Source organism: Microcaecilia unicolor, chromosome 1 (assembly GCF_901765095.1).
Source record: "Microcaecilia unicolor chromosome 1, aMicUni1.1, whole genome shotgun sequence".
Taxonomy (NCBI): domain Eukaryota; kingdom Metazoa; phylum Chordata; class Amphibia; order Gymnophiona; family Siphonopidae; genus Microcaecilia; species Microcaecilia unicolor.
Window position 1 is genome coordinate 731,985,369 of NC_044031.1, and position 22,078 is coordinate 732,007,446.

General features: G+C 47.8%; 1 protein-coding gene across 2 annotated transcripts in view; it reads left to right on the forward strand.

The window, feature by feature from the left end:
- Positions 1-22,078, forward strand: part of LOC115459847 (ADAMTS-like protein 5) — a 105,724-nt gene that overhangs the window by 31,201 nt on the left and 52,445 nt on the right. Inside the window, exons 3-6 of one of the 2 annotated variants that reach the window (XM_030189646.1) lie at positions 159-286; positions 6,391-6,451; positions 9,884-9,989; positions 14,373-14,500. In XM_030189646.1, the coding sequence (XP_030045506.1) occupies positions 159-286; positions 6,391-6,451; positions 9,884-9,989; positions 14,373-14,500 (423 nt within the window). Of the gene's footprint in view, positions 1-158; positions 287-6,387; positions 6,452-9,883; positions 9,990-14,372; positions 14,501-22,078 lie in introns of both variants that reach the window. The other variant, XM_030189645.1, reaches the window with a different exon arrangement.

Consider the following 22,078-nt stretch of genomic DNA (forward strand, 5'->3'; position numbering starts at 1 on the left):
GGTATTACTTAATGTGGGAAGGTTCTATATCACCTCCCCCATCTTCCTGCATGAGCTCTTACTAGATGTGAATGCCCCGTGTCCACACAATTCCCTACCCCAAAGTATCCTGGACCTCCAACAAACAGAACATACTGATCCAACTGTATTCCTTGCAGGGTCAGAGGCATCAGCAAAGTGTCTCCTTCGGGTTCAATAATGGGTGGAGTCCTTGGAGAAGCTGGTCCCCTTGTTCCCAGACGTGTGGCGGTGGAGTGTCAGTGCGGACCAGACAATGCCTAAGCAGGTAATTTCACCCCAGCTGGCCTACAGTGAACAGAACGGGGACTGGATATTTCTCTCCAAAATATATCTCCTATACAACCGTCGATATGGTGTTCACCTCTCCAAAAAAGAGAGTGCACTTTACAAGAGACATACAGCCACCTGTTTCTCTTCTTTGTCCCACTTACAATGGTACAGTTTTAGCAGTGGTATGACAGATGGGTCTCCTAAAGGCTCTCATGAGACCCTGCACATTATTTGACAAGATTTGTGTAGCAGTGAGAGCCCTCATGAGAGGAACTGGGTTGAGCACATCACTGTTGTCTATGAATAAACTTAAATATTTTGGCGGGTTGGAAACCCTGCTGAAGACATCCTCAGCCTGAACCCCCAAGCCATCAGAACACCGTGGAAATCGGCAACTATGCTCCAAGCCACTGATTCTGCCACCCCGTGCATGAGCTGAGCACGCGCGTGGTACCAGCGTGAGTGACTGGGAGCTCAGCTGCTGACTGCGACGGTGTTTGGCTGAGGATGTCTTCAACTGGCAGGGCCTAGGGGTCCCTCCAGCTACACCAATGGTGTGTGCTGCCGCTGGGCGGACCTGAGCTGAAAGTGGTGGGACCAGACCTACTCACGACTATGCTATGCCCCTTCTGTAGAGCTACATGGTTAGTGGTTGAATATCACTGGCTATCCAGTTAGTAGCAGCACTTCTGCTTCTGTGGATTTCCAACATCTTGCCTATAACTGTAATACCCTAGGAAATGATCACTTTCAGCAGGGTCCTATTCCATGCAGGCGAGTCAGCAGTAGTGGCCTACTGGTGTGGCTCTTCCCAAGTCAGCTCAGTGGGAGTCACCATCCTCTCCCCCCCTCCCCCTTTACTGGTTATGTACAGCTGGTTAGAATCCTTGCCCATTGCTGGGAGACCCCTTTCCACCCACCTCCTCCAGCTTCAGCTGTGTAAACAAAATAACGTAAAAGCCAGTGTTTAAAAGCAATACAGACCATGGCACTTGAATATCAACTTACTATTCTTTGGTGCAGTCCATTAATTGTTTTTTAACTGAATATGCGAACGTTTATATTTTTAATATGCAAGTTAAAACCTTCAGTTGCTTAACTCCAACAGGCTCACCGTTGACACAGAACAAAAATGAGGGATCTTAGCGAGCGTGTCTGTCTGTTTTAATTGCCAACTAAATTATCTGCACAATGCTGTTGCTAGTGCTGCAGTTTTAATAACATGATATGCTTAATAAACAGGATTAAATGATCTCTTTTACTGGCAAACAGGATGTGCTCCCTGCTTTTTTAGAATAAAAACAGGATATCTCTAGATCCAAAAAACTCTCAACCAGGAGCCATCCCCAGGCCCCTGCTGGGCTTCCTGGAAAATGTTTACTGTACTTTTAGAATTGGGATGAATACAGGACACAGGTCCAATATCAGAAGCTGCAGAGAGGTTTCGTCTCCTGTCACGCGAAGACAAGTGTGATTAGCTGCCGCTGGAATCTCACGCCTCTTACACCCTGCTACATAGTCAGGGGTATCCATGCAGGCTTTACACATTCATGTACCCTCTTAATGCAACATGACTGAGGATCTTTGTGCTCCTGCTGCATGATGTGCATGTACATTGCCCTGTCAGAAGAACACTGAAGTCATCTTTTATAATGTATTTGTGTAATGTGTCCGCTGTGGAGGATAGATTTTTTAACAAGGAAAGGCCTACGTGTGTGCTTTTATAAAATGATGCCAGGCAGGACCAGCGTTAGGGGATGGAAAACAGGACAATTGCCCTGGGCCCCCATACCATAGGAGGCACCAAACCTACTACTACTACTTAGCATTTCTATAGCACTACAAGGCGTATGCAGCGCTGCACAAACATAGAAGAAAGACAGTCCCTGCTCAAAGAGCTTACAATCTAATAGACAAAAAATAAAGTAAGCAAATCAAATCAATTAATGTGAACGGGAAGGAAGAGAGGAGGGTAGGTGGAGGCGAGTGGTTACAAGTGGTTAAGAGTCAAAAAGCAATGTTAAAGAGGTGGGCTTTCAGTCTAGATTTAAAGGTGGCCAAGAATGGGGCAAGACGTAGGGGCTCAGGAAGTTTATTCCAGGCGTAGGGTGCAGCGAGACAGAAGGCGCGAAGTCTGGAGTTGGCAGTAGTAGAGAAGGGAACAGATAAGAAGGATTTATCCATGGAGCGGAGTGCACGGGAAGGGGTGTAGGGAAGGACGAGTGTGGAGAGATACTGGGGAGCAGCAGAGTGAGTACATTTATAGGTTAGTAGAAGAAGTTTGAACAGGATGCGAAAACGGATAGGGAGCCAGTGAAGGGTCTTGAGGAGAGGGGTAGTATGAGTAAAGCGACCCTGGCGGAAGATGAGACGGGCAGCAGAGTTTTGAACCGACTGGAGAGGGGAGAGGTGACTAAGTGGGAGGCCAGCAAGAAGCAGATTGCAGTAGTCTAAACGAGAGGTGACAAGGGTGTGGATGAGGGTTTTGGTAGAGTGCTCGGAAAGAAAGGGGCGGATTTTACGGATGTTGTAAAGAAAGAAACGACAGATCTTGGCAATCTGCTGGATATGAGCAGAGAAGGAGAGAGAAGAGTCAAAGATGACCCCAAGGTTTCGAGCTGAGGAGACAGGGAGAATGAGAGAGCCATCAACAGAAATAGAAAACGGGGGGAGCGGGGAGGTGGGTTTGGGGGGGAAAATGAGAAGCTCGGTTTTGGTCATATTTAATTTCAGATGGCGTTGAGACATCCAGACAGCAATATCAGACAAGCACGCTGAAACCTGCCTCAAGACTAATGGAGGCACATGTCGAAGGCCAGCCTTTGCCCTCCCCCCCCCCCCTCCCCGGTTCTGCCCTGGTTCCCTGAATGTCTAACACCAGCCCTGACTCCAGGGAAAGTAGGCGGCACATTTACAGCTGATCCAAGGCGACTGGTGAGCAGAGGCATAGCTAGGAGGGTCGCCAGGAGAGTGGCCGCTCCCCCAAACGGACTTCCGACGCTGCCGGTGCTTATTTTTGACACAATCTGTCGTGTTCAAAATATGTGCCAGCACCATCAGCAGTCTGCTGTCCGCTCCCACCCACGCCCTCAACCCAGCTACACTTCTGCTGGTAAGAACAGGCGCATATGCTTGTATTTTATAAAATACCTGTGTGTATGTGAATCCCACCCCCAGAAACACCAATAGTGCATGTACCTCCCAGCAAGTGTATATGAACCCATTTGCATACCTAAAATGCGGCTCCACATGCTCACATCTGTTATAATATCGCTCCCTACGTAGGAGTCAACCTTTCAAAATGATTAGGAGTGCTAAACCCAATGGAAAACTACCCTTCCTGGACACCGTCAAAAGTTTGCTCAATAATGGAGGTGCTCGAGCAGCCACAGTACCCACAGAGCTGGCTTCTATGGCTCCCTGTGAGGGTCATTTTCAAAGACATTTCCACCGGTAAAGCAGCACTTTATGTGCAAAAAAAATGGTCTTTTCCAAAACTGCTTCCGTTAAAATACACCCGGGGCTTTTTTTGAGGGGGTACTTGGGGGTACTGAGTACCAGCACCTTTGTCTGCTGTAATTGACCCATGGACCCCAAGTTTTAATGAAAGAGCTAAGGCTCTACACACCAATTCTGCCTTGTCATAGGTTCTGTGACTGGTTGCAGGGGGCCTGGCTATTGTGGGGTGGGTCCCTCAGTGATCACCCCACCCTTGAAGGGTGGCCTAGCATTTAAGTACCAGGTACAAATCAAGGAAAGGTATACACAAAAAGTAGCACATATGAGTTTATCTTGTTGGGCAGACTGGATGGACCATGCAGGTCTTTTTCTTCCGTCATTTACTATGTATGTAGCACCTTTCTTGCTAGAACAAACATACTGAATACACCCTACAGCCTGAGTAAGTGCAGGGGTACCTGCTGCTTGAGGCATTGCTCCGAAGGCGGGTTCAGTAGTCTTCCTGAACTACTGTTCAAACTGGAAATATGCACAGGTTTTTGCTTTGATAATCCGACACAGAGGAAAATGAGCACATGCTTTTTAGCAACGTGCACAGTGATAAAATTACCTCCTATAATGCAATCTTGCAATCACTTGCTAGGATGTCCCGTGTACTCATTCATACTTAGGGTATGATGCACCATCATTATCACAGTATAATGCAGTTCTGAACTCCAAAGGTGTATTGCACTTACTTACTTCTCCTTGACAATTACCTCCTAAAAGACACCTGCTTACCCTGAACTTCTGAGCTTGCTTTAGTGAGAGATTTTATTTATTTATTTGTTACATTTGTATCCCACATTTTCCCACCTTTTGCATGCTCAATGTGGCTTACATATAACCGTTAACGGCGTTAACTGATTACGGTCTGAACAAATATATAGTATGAATGAATACAAAGTACTTTTTGGGATCTTGCCAGGTATTTGTGACCTGGATTGGCCACTGTTGGAAACAGGATGCTGGGCTTGATGGACCTTTGGTCTTTTCCAGTGTGGCAATACTTATGTACTTATGATATTGTGGTACAATGAGGTATATGTATGGTAGGAAACAGTTGGGGGGAACTTAGAGAGGGAAAGGGGGAAGAAGAGTCAGGTAATGTCAGTTACGGTCTTTGGTTGTATTGTGTCGCAAGTGACCGGTATTTTTATGTTGGGTCAGTGGGGTATGCTCTTCTGAACAGGTCTGTCTTTAGTGCTTTCTGAAAATTTAGGTGGTCGAGCGTAGTTTTTACTGCTTTTGGCAATGCGTTCCATAGTTGTGCGCTTAGGCAGCAAAAGCTGGTTGCATAGGTGGATTTGTATTTGAGTCCTTTGCTGCTTGGGTAGTGGAGGTTTAGATATGATCGTGCAGATTTTGTGGTGTTTCTGGTTGGCAGGTCAATGAGGTCTGTCATGTATCCCGGTGCCTCGCTGTAACTAATTTTATGAACAGTCATGCAGATTTTGAAAGTGATGCGTTCTTTGATTGGTAGCCAGTGCAATTTTTCTCTGAGTGGTTTGGCACTGTCAAAACGTGTTTTTCCAAATATAAGCCTGGCTGCTGTGTTTTGGGCGGTCTGAAGTTTCTTTATGGTTTGATCCTTGCATCCTGCATAGATTCCATTACAGTAATCTGCATGGTTTAATACCATGGACTGTACCAGGTTGCAAAATATTTCCCTCGGGAAGAATGGTTTTACGCATTTGAGTTTCCACATTGAGAAAAACATTTTCTTTATGGTGGATTTCGCTTGGGTCTCTAGTGATAGGTTACGGTCGATTGTTACTCTGAGAATTTTCAGGTTGTCTGAGACAGGGAGGGTGTATCCTGGGGTGTTGATGTTTGTGGGTTTGTATGTATTGTATTGGGATGAGATGATGAGACTGTGTGTTTTTTCTGTATTGAGTTTTAGTTGGAATGCATTTGCCCATGAGTTCATGTTTAGGCTTAGCTTGATTTCATTGGTGATTTCCACCAGATCATGTTTGTATGGGATGTATAATGTAACGTCATCAGCGTAGATAAATGGGTTGAGGCCTTGGCTAGATAGGGTCTTGGCTAGTGGAGTCATCATGAGGTTGAAAAGGATCAGTGATAGTGGTGATCCTTGCGGAACTCTGCAGCCTTGTTTCCACGGTGATGATATGTTTGTTTTTTATTTCACGTGATATGTTCTTCAGGTTAGAAAACCCTTAATCCAATTCAGAGTGCCACCACTGATTCCAAAGTATTCTAGGAGTCTTAGCAGTATGTTATGGTTAACCATGTCGAATGCACTTGACATGTCAAATTGGAGGAGGAGAATGCTCTTGCCTATTTCTATTTCCTGCTTGAATTTGGTTAGGAGAGTGAGTAGTACTGTTTCGGTGCTGTGTAGGGGTCGAAATCCTGATTGTGACTCATGTAGTATAGTGAATTTGTTTATGTAGTCATTGAGTTGTTTGGTCACCAGTCCTTCCATGATTTTGACTACTAATGGGATAGATGCTACTGGGCAGTAGTTGGTAATATCATTTGCAACTACCAACAGCGAGATTGCATTATAGGAGATACGAACTCTATCTTGGAGCCCAGGTGATCTTTGCTATTAATCCTTTCTTATTTCAGCAGGGAAGATGCAGGTGAGCTGTGCCAGGGAAGCCCAAGGCAGTACCGAGTCTGCAGTACCCAGGTGAGAGCCCAAATTTATCGAGTTGCATCTATAGAATCTCCCTCCAGCTTTTTATCAAAATGCAGCAAAGGGACTTTGAATCAGTGTCTCGTGTTCTGTATTTTCCTATAAGATAAAGAAGCACTTTGTAGAAAGAAGAGGAGCCCTTTTACTAAGGCTCCAACGCTCGTCAAATTGGAACTACTGCCCGGCTACCGTGTGCCCCGGGTGGTAATTCCATTTTTGACACGCGTCTAAAACACGCAGTAGAAAATATTTTCTATTTTTTTACTGCATGACGCTTACCCGGCGGTAATTGGCAGTTTACGCAAACTGACGCTTACCACCCGGTTTGCACGTGAGATCTTACTGCTAAGTCGATGAGTGGCGGTAAGGTCTCAGGCCAAAAATGGACGAGCACTGGTTTTAATTTTGCCGCACGTCCATTTTCGGCCACAAAAAAGGCCTTTTATTCCAGACATGCTAAAAAATGGACCTGCGTGCATCCAAAACATGCACCTACACCAGCGCAGGCCCCAGAATGTCCTAAATTTATCTGATTATTTATCTGCGTCCTAGTCAGAATATCACCGGATAAGGAGCATCAGCCAGGTTATACCAGGGGCGTATCTGAAAGTCGGCGGTAGCGGGGGCCGAAGCCAGAGTGAGGGGGCACATTATAGCCCCCCCCCCCCGCTGCCATTTCCGACCCCCCCCCCTGCCGCCGTGGGTACCTTTGCTGGTGGGGGACCCCAACCCCCACCAGCCAAGGTCCGCTTCCTCCTGCCGCTGCGAGGTTTTTTAAGTTCATCGGGATTCGTCCTCCGTCACTCTGTGCTGCTGTTCAAAGAAGCTGCTAGCTGAATGCAGTTTCGGACTGAGTCTGACGTTGCTGCTGCACGTTGTACGTGCAGGACGTCAGACTCATGTACAACGTGCAGCAGCGACGTCAGACTCAGTCCGAAACTGCATTCAGCTAGCAGCTTCTTTGAACAGCAGCACAGAGTGACGGAGGACGAATCCCGATGAACTTAAAAAACCTCGCAGCGGCAGGAGGAAGCGGACCTCGGCTGGTGGGGGTTGGGGTCCCCCGCCAGCAAAGGTACCCACGGCGGCAGTAGGGGGGTCCAGGGCGAAATCTGCGGGGGCCCAGGCCCCTGTGGCCCCACGCAGATACGCCCCTGGGTTATACTAGATCTTCAGCACAGCAATGAATAATTAGTATTATTTTGGGGATCGATATTCAAAGCGAGTTAACAGGTTAAGAGAGGCTCTTATCTGGTTACCTCACACTGATTGGGCCCCAAGGGAAGATTCAGCGGTACTTACCTGGCTAGTGCCACCGAATACCCCCTCTAATCAAAACTGGCTATTGTGTGAGCAGTCTGGGGGTGGAGTCGGGTGGAGTAGGCACTTACCTAGATAAGTGCCAGTATTCAGCCCTTAACCAGATGTAGGGCCACCGAGAGGGAGGGCAGAGGAAGCAAAATTCCCCGGGCCTCCAAGGGGGGCTCAGCGCTGGGGTCTCTCTCTCTCTCTCCTGCTCCTGACAGGACCAGGGTGATCACGTCCAGACAGGAGCAGGAGAGAAAAAACTCCGGCACCAGGCCCCCCTTGGAGGCTGGGGAGGACCAGGAGAAGACACAGCTGGACCTCTGGTTTGGCTGGTGGGGGTCCTCCCCAGGCCCCACCAGTAGAAGACCCCCGCCAGCCGAAGAGTCTTCAGCGCTGGTCGACTACGGCGCCTTCGCTGTGTGATGATCTGTTTCTGACGCCTTAGGTTCTGCACGAGGCTACATACAGGACACACACAGTGCAGGACGTCAGGAGTTCGAAACAGATCATCACACAGCGAAGGCGCCAGAGTCTACTGGCACTGAAGAAGACTCTTCGGCTGGCGGGGGTTGGGGACCCCGTCAGCAAACAAGGTACCTGGCGGCGGCAGAGACGGGGGGGTGGGGGTTTGGTGGCAGTGGGGGGGGGGGGGGTCCAAAATGGCAGGGAGGGGTCAGCGGCGGGGGGGAGGTGGCTAAACAGTGCCCCCCCCCCACCTCGGACTCTGGCCCCCCCTCCCGCCAAGTTCTGGCTATGCCCCTGCCATGTGCTAATATTAAAAGTAGCGCATGGATGTTTACTTCCTGAGCTCTTACCACCACCTATTTACTTGGCGGTAAGAGCTCGTGTGCTATTCATGCGGTAATCAGGCAGCACACGGCAATGTGGCCACGCTGTCGATTACCGCCAGGAACATCCTCTGCAGTAGAAAATAGAAAATTATTTTCTACCACAGGAAACATCGTGCACCAACTTCAAAATTACCACCGGGCGCTTGCGCTACCCCAGCGGTAGGGTCGATTTGGTGTTTGCTACCTGCGCGTTACCCCTACTGCTGCTTAGTAAAAGGACCTCTCAGATTGTGAACCTTCTAGGGACAGAGAAAACACCTGCGTATAATGTGTACAGTGCTATAGTAATGAGTAGCAGTAGTAATTTTAATCGAGACACGAAGGAGCCGAGTTTCCAGCCCACGCAGGTGCCCACATCTGCAGTTCAACCAGATGTATGGATCTGAAAGGAAAAAAAAAAACCCTGCCAGAGTCTTTATATCTCTAGAAAATCAGGAAATTTGGTGTTGGCAAAAAAAAGTTATTAGGACACATGCTGCCATATACTCGTATCCAGACACATAACCCTTCCCCCATATACACACATATAGTATATATACCCACTCACTCACGCACACTCTCACTCCGTAACTCCCTCCCTCCGCCCCCCCCCCCCCACACTCCCAACACATAGACAATGATCTCTAATTACTACTACTACTTATCATTTCTATAGCGCTACTAGACGTACGCAGCACTGTACACTTGAACATGAAGAGACAGTCCCTGCTCGAAAGAGCTTACAATCTAATTAGGACAGAGTGCCATATGGCTCCAGAAAAAGGAGGACGGATTGAGCCAGCTGGATTTTACTTCCATTGCTTTCCATTGACAGCAATGGAAGTAAAACCCGGCTGGCTCAATCCGTCCTCCTTTTTCTGGAGCTATATGGTAACCCTAATTAAAAGTGTAGAACTGGCTATTGCTGTCAGTTTATGACTGAGGGTCAGACTTAAATTTTCCCCAAATCCGGTTCTAAAAGTGAATTTAGCCTGTGAATCAGGTTTGTTTTTTTTTTTTGCATGCTTTTGGAACTACACATTTTCCCCAAGGATTTAATTTTCTTTCGTTGTTCCACAGTCTGTTTTGCAGAAGTGTTTGCTTGCCCAGGTCTTTCTGTGAATTTTTTTTCCTTCCTCAAGTCGAAAAAATTAAATCCCTGTGCACAAAATGAAAAAAGAAATGAAGCAAATATTACTGGTTCCTTCCCTGCCAAACTCAGTGCTGAACTGATGCCCCGTTCTTTGGCAGTCATGAAGAACTGACTGAATGACTGTTTTCTGTTCAGGATTGTCCCCCTGGATCCACAGATTTCCGACATCTCCAATGTGCTGCTTACAACAACAAGAATGTCCTAGGAAATTATCAGTATCAATGGGTGCCCTTCCAAACAGGTGAGTCAGCAGAAGTGGCCTACTGGTGAGGCTCCTCCCAGGTCACCATCCTTTCTATTATCTGCAGCTTGTTGGAATCCTCGCCCTTTGCTGGAAGACCCCTACCTCCCACCACCCATCACCCACCCCAGTTTCAACTAGGCAAAGAGTATGTCTATATGTGAGGGCTACAGCAGCCAGAAATGCCTGAGACTCATTCCCCCCCACCTCCCCAGTGTTTCTTACACAGCAGGAGCAGTAGTGGGCGGCCCATGCACCATGTTCTAAATCTCCCTTATCAGTCTGGGATAACACTGTGGCTCTCAACAGACATCTACTGTGGCCCAGGAGTGGTCAAGGCCTACATGGGTTGGCAGGCCTGATTTGCAGTTGGTCTGACTCTGTACAAAATCCTGAGCAAATGGCCTAATTCGTGGTCTCTTGGGAGCTGTGAGTTCCAGTGTGCCACGGCCACACTAGCATCAGCTCCACATTGGCTTTTCTCTTCTGTTCTTTCTCTGTACCTTTTCTTCATTCTCAATCTCTTTCTCCTGATAAGATTATTTCTATTTTTTTTTGGTCCGAGTTAAGTTTTCTGAAGGGAAGAAACAGGAAATTTAAAAAAAAAATTGGGGTGGGGGGGGGGGGAGGCTAAAGGACAATAATTGAATAAAACAGAAATGAATTCCCCTGTATCTAATTAGCATTAGCTTGATATTCATTCATCAGTAGCCGCTAAGGACTGCATCAGCCTGGAAAATCAGCCTGGAAAAAAATGCACTTAGTGCTATTCCATAACCTACGCCTAATATTAGGCACAGTTTATAGAATACGCATAGCGCCCAGACCGGCAAATATATTTAAACACGACCATTTATGCCAACTAAAACCTGGTATAAATGCCTGCACTTAACGTAGGCACAGATCGGACGGATTCTATAAACGTGCGTGCAGTTTCTAGGACTGCCCATGCCACTCCCCTGGCCACGTGCCCTTGTGAGATCTGTGCGTTAGAATTTATGCATTATACAGAATACGCTTGGAAAGTTGCATGTGTAAATTCAAATTAGTGCTAATTAGTTCCAATGCTTGTTATTGGCCAATTATCAGTGCCGATTGGCTTGTTAAACAATTAAGTTGCAAGCAAGATATGCGGCTGACGAAAAAAAGTGGAACATCAGATGCAGACTTTCCTGAGTACTTGCGTTATGTAATCCAAGAGAACGAAGACAGGAGGCTCAGTTACCTGCCTATTTAGGAGATCAAATTTGAAATGATGTAACTGTATCTCTTTAGAAATCCAGTGATCTGGATAGCTGAAAGGGAAGCACAGACGCAGTGGAGGAAATAGATTTGTTCTCTCTGCAATCAAGGAATTGCAATGGTTGGATGGAGGGAAGGCATCGGGGGGGGGGGGGGGGGGGGAGTTTCTTGGATGGTAAAGAGTAGGCACCTAATGGTTAGTGTAGTGGGCTGAGAACCATGGGGGAACTGGGTTCAATTCCCAGTACGGCTCCTTGTGACCCTGGGCAAGTCACTTAACCCTCCATTGCCCCAGGTACAAAACTTAGAAGTCCTTTTACTAAGGTATTCTAGCGCTGTGATTAGCGCATGGGTATGGACGGCTTCCTAAAGGAAAAGTCCATAGACCATTATTAAATTGACTTGGGGGAAAATCCACTGCTTATTTCTGGGATAAGCAGCATAAAATGTATTGAACTTTTTTTCAGGATCTTGCCAGGTTTTTGTGACCTGGATTGGCCACTGTTGGAAACTGGACGCTGGGCTTGATGGACCTTTGGTCTGTCCCAGTGTGGCAATGCTTATGTACACCTAAACTTCCAGAAAACACTAAAAACCAACCTGTTTAAAAAGGCATATCCTACCGATCCAACTTAAATGCCTGACCTCGGCCACACACAAAACTAAAGCACGTAATGAACATAACACAACTCTACCGCTCTACGATTCCTTATGTGGCTGTACCACATGAACTGTATCTTACCACAACATCACATTGTATTTGTTCACACCGGATTCCGCAAATGCCTCTCCGGTACTATGTAAGCCACTTTGAGCCTGCAAATAGGTGGGAAAATGTGGGATACAAATATAACAAATAATAATAAATAAATAATACTTATGGTTTGCTGCGTGGTCGCAGTCAGCTTTTTTTAATGGCCATGCACTAATTTTCCCATTAGCACATACATGGACATTACTGCAGGGAGCCCATACTGCCACCTATTTAGATGGCAGAAACTGCACCCGTGCTACTCCTGTGCTAATTGGGTAATGTGCCCGTGCTACCCAATTAGCATAGGCATGCCTACTCTCCACACCCAGATACACCTCCCATTGCAAAAAAATAAAGAATATTTTTTTACCATGGGAGTAGTGAGCACTGCTGCCCAAACTACTGTGGGACACCTCAGCACATCCCACTTTAGTGCCCTTTTACCACACGGTAGGCCTGCATTAGGCCTACTACGCTTTACTAAAAGGGCTTCTTAGATGGTGAGTAGGGTTACCATTCGTCCGGATTTCCCCGGACATGTTCTTTATTTGAGGGCATGTCCGGGGCGTCCGGCGGGTTTTGCCCCGCCCACCTGTTTGTCCGGATTTCTGAACAAGCGGGCAGGCAGCGCCGCGTGGGTCTCCCCTCCCCTTCCCATACTTACCATCTGCCCTGGTGGTCTAGTGACCTCTTCAGGGCATGAAAGAGCCCCCTCTTTCCTGCCCGGAGCGCTGCTTTGCCCTTCATCCTTCTCGGTCTCGGCTGGGGATTCAAAATGGCCGCCGAGAGTTGAAGTCTCGCGAGGCCGCTTCAACTCTCGGCAGCCATTTTGAATCCCCACCGAGACCGAGAAGGATGCAGGGCAAGGGCAGGAAGCGCTCCAGGCAGGAAAGAGGTGGCTCTTTCCTGCCTCGAAGAGGTCACTAGCCCACCAGGGCAGTAGATAGTAAATAAGGGGAGGGGAGAGGAATATGTGACAAGGGGGAAGGGAGGTGACGGGGGGCAGGTGAGGGGAATATGTGACCCGGGGGAGGGGAGGGGACGGGAATATGTGACAGGGGGTGGGATGAGGATCCGAAAGGGGTGTGGTGTGGGTAGGGCAGGGGCGTGGTTGTGCAGGGGTGGGGCAGGGGCGTGACATGTGTCCTCTTTTTCAGAGGACAAAATATGGTAACCCTAATGGTGAGAAAGTACCTGCATATCAAACATATAAACGGCGAGTGACCGTACTCACTCGCAAATGTGCAGTAGAGACTTCCCTCTCTGCCCCGCCCCCGCGTCAATACGTGATGACGGGGGCGGGACAGAGAGGGAAGTCTCTACTGGCATTCTGCAGACGTCAGAACCGCTCCCCCTCCTCCCTCCCCCGGAGTCGCCGCCGCCCCTCCATCTGGCCCGAGCACTGTGAACTTACATCACCATGCAGCAGCAGGCATATCAGCAAAGCTGCCGTCAGGCTTCCTTCTCTGCCTTTGTCCCGCCCTCGCCGACGTTACGTCACACGAGGGCAGGACAAGGAAGCCCGCCCTGAGGGCAGCTTTGCTGATGTGCCTGCTGCTGCGTGCTGATGTAAGTTTACAGTGCTGCTCGGGCCGGGTGGAGGGGCGGCGGGGGCAGCGGTGGCGGCGACTCCGGGGGGGGGCGGGGCGGCACCGACCTTGGGGGGGGGGCTCGGAAACCCCCCCATTCCAAAAGTAGCCCGTTTTCACGGGCTCAACGGCTAGTAATATGTAAACCGCTTTAGTTGCACCTTGAAAGGTGGTATATCAAATGCATTACCCTTACCTTTATTTCTCATTAATATATGAAGAAAAACAAAAGCAGAGGAGACCACTTTTGCAAACAACAAACACAGAAACGCCCAAAAAAGGAGACGACCGCTGAAATTCCATTTTTGGTGAACTGCGTCTCAGCAGATCGCTTTTCTGACTTTCGTCATATCGTTTGCCTCTTGCTTTGACGCTTTTTGTGTCAGCCGATAGCGCTACTTTCTCTTGATGGTGATGATTGCGTATTTTGCTGTATCCTGACGTCCATTCAGGTTGGTACATGGATTCACCCTTAAAATTTTAGACTCCTGAAGCAGGCACCTTTAGCGCCGAAACGCAGGACTGCGTTGAGTCATATCTTGGGTGTTTAGTTAGTGGTTTTTGATTTGGCAATAAATATCCCCGAGTTGGAACTTCAGTGGTCGTCCCCTGTTTTTGCGTGTGCTTCTACAGTAATATATGACCGTAAGTGCATTATTTAAGCTGCACGTGTGTATTTGCAAGAAGGATTAGCTAAGCACCATTAGTCTACTGAACGATAAAGGCTTCTTCAATGTAAATTATGGAAACGGATCAAAAGGTCTGTAAGTTAATAGTTATGTTCGTCTCCTCCTTCAGGACACAGTGAGTGTGACCTAACCTGTCTTGCCAAAGGACAGAATTTTTACTACAATTTTGGACGTGTTTTGGATGGGACAAAGTGTCACACAGACTCTGACGGAGTCTGCATCAGTGGGCATTGTCTGGTAAGTTCTCTTGTCCGGCTGAGTAAATTGAAACTGCAGAGCATCAAAATAAAACCTCTTATGCTCCTGTTTAGGCCTTGTCGATATTTCGCCAGTTTTGTGATGCTTAATAAACTTTAAAGTGCAATATGGAATGCTTTGCCGAGACTCCTGAAAGAGACACCGGATCATCAAACATTAAAAAAATTACTAAAAACTTATTTGTTTAGTAAAGCCTACCCCGAAGTCCACAATGCTCTTTAAACCCCTTTTTTTTTCCGTTTTGTTTGTTTTCCCGTTTTTTCCCCTTCTGTCTGCTTCCCTTTTGTTGCTCCTGTATTCCCATCCGTATTCTCTTTTTCAGCTGCTTCTGTACTTGTATTTGTCACTTTTTTCTGGACCCAGTGCCGTAGCGAGGGCGGCTGACACCCGGGGTGGGTCACCGCTGCACACACCCCCCTCAGCGCGCCCCCCCCCCCAGGAGCGCACTCTTACCTCTGACATAGCAAAGGGGACGGGTGGGAGGGCCGCTCCGCCCCGAGTGCACGTCACTGGGAGCTGCATCGGCTCCACTGGTTCCCTGCTCTCTTTGCCCCAGAACAGGAAGTAACCTGTTCCGGGGCAGAGAGAGCAGGGAACCAGCGGAGCCGACACCCCCCAGCAGCGTGCACCCAGGGCGGACCGCCCCACCGCCACTGTCTGGACCAATTTTATCCTGCTGTGTTTTGTAATTTTCTAGTATCTTTGTTAGCCACATTGAGCCCGCATAAGCTGGGAAAATGTGAGATACAAGTGAACCAACCAAATAAATAAATAAATAAATAAGTGACTGAAACTCTCATGAAGCTATGAGATAGGTAGAGAATGAGATCACTGGAGACACCTAAGGGACCATTTTCTAAGCTGCACTAGCAGGCCAATGCTCAGAACCAAATATGGGCGTTAAGAGGCCATTAGCGCCGAACTACAATCCACATTACTGAGCGCAGAATGCTCAGAGGCTGTAGCATGGAAGACTGTGAGCTTGCTCAAGATGCAGTCAAACGAATGTCAGTGAGGTCATTTCCTGTTCCCTCCCAATGCTCAGAGAATAGCACGCAAAACAAAGCCACCTTACTGGCAAAAAAAAAAAGTAACTTGAGCTCGGAACAGGCGTTAGGGTGTTTGAATAGAGGATTTCTCATGATCCTGTCTTTAAAATCTGCCAGACTTTATATAATTTGGAAGCAGAAGGAAGCCCGTAGAAACCCTAAGCGCTAGTAGCGAGAGACGAATGTGTGCGAGTCTGAGCAAATCCAAAACTGAAAGCACACATTGGCGCCTGTTTCCTGAATTTAAATATAAGTGTTTCATGTTTTTAAAAAAAATTGAAACGCTTATATTTAAAGGCACAGAAAACAGATGCCAATGTTTGCTTCACATTCGGGTTTTTCAGGCGCATGCGCACAGGAGCCAAGTTTACTACGAAAATCTTCTGTGTATGCACTAAGCATGTTCCCCCCTTGCTTTTGCTTTCGCTTTTACAGTGCACATATAATTTGAATATTATTTCCTTTGAGCATTGGCAAGCTAGGTTTCTGCGCTGATCCGGTGATATGGTTCCTGCGCTGTTCACTTTACTGTGGCAGTTCTGAGCATTGGCCTGTAGGTGTTTAGTGTGACTTTCAACACCTGCTAACAATCTGGCAAACCACATTAACTATCAGTGCACGCTAACTGCTGCATTAAGCATCTAACACGGAAATTCCTATTAGGGGATGTGGAGAATGATCAGGGACTGTGCCTTTCAGTTATAGTAGCGGTTATTACCTCACATTAACTGTTTAATGCAGCAAATAATGTCCTACCCCCTCCAAAGATGTACCTAAATACATTCCGCATTATCGGCCATGCCAACAGCATGTGGTGGTGATCACTGTTGTGTGTTGGAAATGTTCCCAACAGTTATCATCCACTCTATCATTACCTCTTGCCTTGACTACTACAACCTACTCCTCACTGGCCTCCCACTTTACCATCTATCCCCCCTTCAGTCCGTTCAAAACTCTGCTGCACGTCTTATCTTCCGCCTGGACTGGTACACTCATATCACCCCTCTCCTCAAATCACTTCACTGGCTTCCAATCAGGTACCGCATACAGTTTAACCTTCTCCTTTTAACCTACAAATGCACTCGAGCTACATCCCCTCTCTACCCTCATCTCCCCTTACATTCCTACCCCTAACCTCCGTTCTCAAGACAAATCCCTCCTTTCAGTACCCTTCTCCACCACCGCCAACTCAAGGCTCCGCCCTTTCTGCCTCGCCTCACCCCATGCCTGGAATAAATTCCCTGAGCCCATACGCCAGGCCCCCTCTCTGCCCATCTTCAAAGCCTTGCTCAAAGCCCACCTCTTCAATGTCGCCTTTGGCACCTAACCACCAAACCTCTATTCAGGAAATCTAGACTGCCCCAACTTGACATTTCGCCCATTAGATTGTAAGCTCCTTGGAGCAGGGACTGTCCTTTTTTGTTAATCTGTACAGCGCTGCGTAACCCTAGTAGCGCTCTAGAAATGTTAAGTAGTAGTAGTAGTAGTAGTTTTGTGCCTAATGTGCCTTAACTTAGTGGAAAGTTTTACTGTAGGTTACTCAGTAAGCATCTAATCGTTTTAATGCAGTAATTAATATAAGGAAACAAAATTGTGGAAACAGATGTTCAGAGTTCTCAACTGAGAAAGAAAACCGTCTTCAAATCTTTTAAATCCTGTGATATTATAAAATATCCTTCTATGCTTCTGTTTTTGCAGATTCTCTCTGCCCTGAGACAAACCTCCATTTGCAAATGCAAATGACAGTAGTAATAATAACATCCTGCACCAATATCTCTAAATATCTTAAGTTCTTGAGAAGGATTCGATATTTAGAGTGCCAAACCCAGCCAAGAGCATCTGGGAATCATGATGATAATCATGGTTCATCTACTCTCCAATAAGATAAACTCCTAACATATGATATAACTTACCCATACTTGATATTGAGCTGTCCTTGCCATTTTTGGGGCACAGATTGTAGCAGTCTGCCCGGCACTGACTTAATTTTCAACTGCTAGAATTGCTGTTGAAATCTGCCAGTGGCGTTCCGAGGGGCGCTGACACCCGGGACGGATCACCGATGCGCCCTGCCCCCTGGGTGCAGTGCCCCCCCCCGTGCAGCGCGCCCCCCCCCCCCCGGCGAAGGGACACCCTCCCACCCTGGCAAAAGAACCCCCCCCGGGTGCACGCCACTGGAGGGGGGTGCCGCGCGCCGGTTAGCGTCATTCGTTTCCATGCTCCCTCTGCCCCGGTACAGGTTACTTCCTGTTCCGGGGCAACGGGAGCATGGAAACAAATGACGCTAACCGGCGCGCGGCACCCCCCCAGTGGCGTGCACCAGGGGCGGACCACCCCCCCCGCCCCCCCCCCCCGGTATGCCACTGAAATCTGCTCCAGCCCAACAAGATCTATCTAGCCATAATCAGGACACAAGCCATAGAAATCTGTCCGACACTAGTCTTACTTCTCTCAACTACTGGATTTTCCACATAAGCACAGCTAAGTTGCTTTCGTTTTATTCTCTTTCCATATTGAAATCCTTTGTGCTTATCCCATGCAATGTTGAATTCCTTTACTGTTTTTGTCTCCACCACCTCCTGCGAGAGAGCATTCCAGGCATCCACCTCCCTCTCTGTGAAAAAGTACTTCCTAACATTATTCGTAAGTCATAGTAACATAGTAACGTGGAGGGGGATAATTGAATGGGGGCGCCCATCTCTAAGGACGGCCCCGTAAAGGGGTGGGGCAACCCGTATTATCGAAACAAGATGGACGCTAGACTAACACCAATGGCCGAACGGGCATAGTCCAGAATACAGAAAATAAACATACAGAATGAGCAGTTTACAATAGAGGGCTGTATGGGTTGTTTTCCCAAATCTATAATAAACCAATGAATTTGACAAAAAGATTTTCACAAGCCATACTCCAAACTATAAGATTCCCTTGGGTCTATTCATCGCTCCAGCTAGTGGAGGAAAAATTGTGGGAAGGAAAATGAAATAAGGGTTCCCCTGGCCAGGCTGGGATTTGGAAAAAAACCCCACAATTCAATGGTGTAAAATCCATAAAACAAAAGTCCCAAGCAGTGGGGGTCCCCATGAGTTGCTTTATTATGTCTTTTGGTATCTGTAACTCCTCCTGGAGAAACAAAAGTCTTAGCCTTTGAGTGAAGGTAGGGTAGTCAACCCTTGTTCACCTTATATTATATCTAGATGAGTGGCCCAGATCCTGAATAACAATATCTACTCTGCCCATGGAAACAGTGGCGTAGCCAGAAGACAATTTTTGGGTGGGCCAGCGGGTTGGATGGGTGGGCACTACAACTACAACCCCAACCCCCCCCCCAACACACACACGCAGCGCGCAGCACATTTAAAGTTATCGGCGCTGCCTCCACTCACCTTCTCCCACTGTGGCGCTGCCTCCTCTCCTGCACTTCATGGTCTCCGTCTCCCACCCCCGCGGCAGCGCTCTATTGGCGCTGCCTGCCTGACAGCTGACAGATGCGGCACGACGACGTCCTGCTCCGGGACCTTCCCTCTGCCGCGTACAATCCACCCTGCATAAACAGGAAGTTGAATCAATGCGGCAGAGGGAAGGCCCCGGAGCAGGAGGACGTCGCGCCGGTTCTGTCAGCTGTCAGGCAGGCAGCGCTGATAGCAAATTGAAAGCGCTGCCATGAGGGTGGGAGACAGAGACCACGAAGTGCAGGAGAGGAGGCAGCGCTACGGCGGGGGTGGGAGAAGGTGAGGATGGGCCTGAGACGAAACTGGGTGGGCCTGGGCCCATCCAGGCCCACTCGTAGCTATGCCCCTGCATGGAAATCTACAAGCTTCACAGGTGTTACTGTCATATGCTGAACTGCTCCATCTTCAAGGCCCTAGTATGTCACAAGCTGGTAAAGGAGCTGGCTGCCCCTGTGTTTGGGGAGGCCTCTATCCTGGCTGCTGTTCCTTCTCCTTGTGCCCCTCTCTAGTCTCTGGCTGAGGTAGACTGAGCTCCCAGCCCGTGAAACCTCCTCTTCCTGCAGAGGGGAAGAGAATTCTGGCTGGCAGCTGAAATGGAGCTGAGCAGAATTTTTAGATGATCAAAAAGTTAATGCAGGAAATGCCAGGAAGATTACAGAGAGCAGTTCTTAAAGTTTTTTTACCCAGAGAAGTGGGCCTGTCTGAAAATTGCCCACCTGCTGAGCGTGAGTGCAGGTTTCCACAGGCCTAACACTTTTAGCTGGGTTAAAAAAAGGCATTCCTGAGGGTACGCTATGGAGGGAAAGTAAAGCAGTGGGCATTCAAATGTGCACAAGCAATTTATGCCCCCACTCAGCTACCCATACAAATAATAGGTGCACGTTACATGGATACATGCAGGGGTAGGGTACTGAGTACCGGCACCTTTTCCATTGTCTGCTAAAATTGACCTATGATCCCCAAGTTTTAATGAAAGAGCTCAGGTTCTACACACCATAGTAACATACATAGTAGATGACGGCAGAAAAAGGCCTGCACGGTCCATCCAGTCTGCCCAAGAAATGTGCCACTTTTTTGTGTATACCTTACCTTGATTTGTACCTGTCTTTTTCAGGGCACAGACCGTACAAGTCTGCCCAGCACTATCCCCGCCTCCCAACCACCAGCCCCGCCTCTCACTGTGCCACTTTTTTGTGTCTGTGACTGGTTGCAGGGGGCCTGGCTATTGTGAGGTGGATCCCTCAGTGATCACCTCACTCCTGAAGGGTGGCCTAGCATTTGAGTACCGGCACCTTTTTTGCTAGTAAAAACGTACTGGATACATGTAGCATGCATAGTTTGAGGATGCAAATTTCAAATACAAGCAATGAGGTAGTAGTTTCTCTTTGAAAACTGACTGCATTGTACTTGGGCTAAAAGTGCCCCCCTCATATCTATGCAAATGGCCCCATAATAATCTAATATACAGAGAAACAGAGGATTTGTTTCCCCCTTGAAGACTCAGATTATCAAATGTCATGTCAGTGCACTTAGCTGTACTACTACTACTACTACTACTATTTAGCATTTCTATAGAGCTACAAGGCGTACGCAGCGCTGCACAAGCATAGTAGAAAGACAGTCCCTGCTCAAAGAGCTTACAATCTAATAGACAAAAAATAAAGTAAGCAAATCAAATCAATTAATGTGTACAGGAAGGAGGAGAGGAGGGTAGGTGGAGGCGAGTGGTTACGGGGTCTTTACAACCTGGCATGACATTCTCCTGCTCCTTTGGTCTTCAGGCTCAGTCAGAACAAGGGCTGAGATGTGGCATCAGAACTCTTTTTTCCAGTTTTATTTAATATTCTGCATCTCTCATAGAACCCAGATAGTTTACAATGATTAATAAAATACAGGATGGGGGGGGGGGGGGGGGGAGGGGAGGAACAGACAGAACAACCAGACAAAAAATAGGGCAAAGAATGGGAGGGGTACAGGGTTACAATCAATAAACTGTGTATCAGAGTCAACAAGAGGGAGGGAGAGGACGTCAGGTACATATAGACCAGGAGCTGTGTAACAGAGGGCTGGTGGATGAAGTGAGTTCCTGCTCAAATACTTATGGATTTTCCCCTTTTTGGAATCCCTCCCAGCTTACACCGGTGCTCCTTCCAGAATCCTGCACTCATGGACCCCAAATCTGGACACACCAAGGGTCAGTTCAAGAAAGGCTGCCTAAAGTTAGGGGCCTAAATTTAATGTGCTAAGCAAACATTCTATAACAGCAATTAAGCAGGAAATTGCCATTATGGGTCAGCATTTATGTGCCAACATTAAGGCGGGACCACTTATGCCATGCCTATGACGGGTGTAAATGCATGTGCCTAACTGCTAGTATTCGCTAAAGTACCTGCAAGAACAGAACGCCCATAAACCTCCCATGACCCTCACACATGGACACCCCCTGTGCAGTTACATGCAAAACAATTTCCTACTGTGCTTCACAGAACAGGGTCATTACTCATGTGTATAATTGCAAATTAGTGCCAATAAATAATAGTTAAGGCCAATTATTGATAGCTATCACCAAGTAAGAGCCACTCAAGGATCAATTAAGTAACGTGTGTAAATAGTTCTATTCTGTAACCACATACGCAATTGTGTATGTAATGATGTGAGTCATTTACAGAATTAGAGGGTAGGTGTCACCACTGCATAATGTCTGTGGCTTCCTTTCCTTTTCCTCCTCCCCTCTCCCAGTAGGGGTTTTAATGTTCCCTTTGTGGCTGCCCAGGTGGTGGAAGACCTGAGCCAGGAATCAAACCCAGCTCCCTGCACATGGCCATGTGCAGCACTGCCAGTCACCAGCCCAGCTCCTGTTGGATATTAAGGGAGGTACATCCAGTGATCTTAACAGAACTAGAAGAATAACTTAAAGGACTGAACTGTAAAAGTATCACGGGCTAAGAACACACAGAGCAGAGGAGATATTCACCAGTGTTCCTTCTCTCGCAGGGGCGTAGCTACATGGGGCAAAGGGGGCCTGGGTCCCCTTAGATTTGGGCCTGGACCCCCCT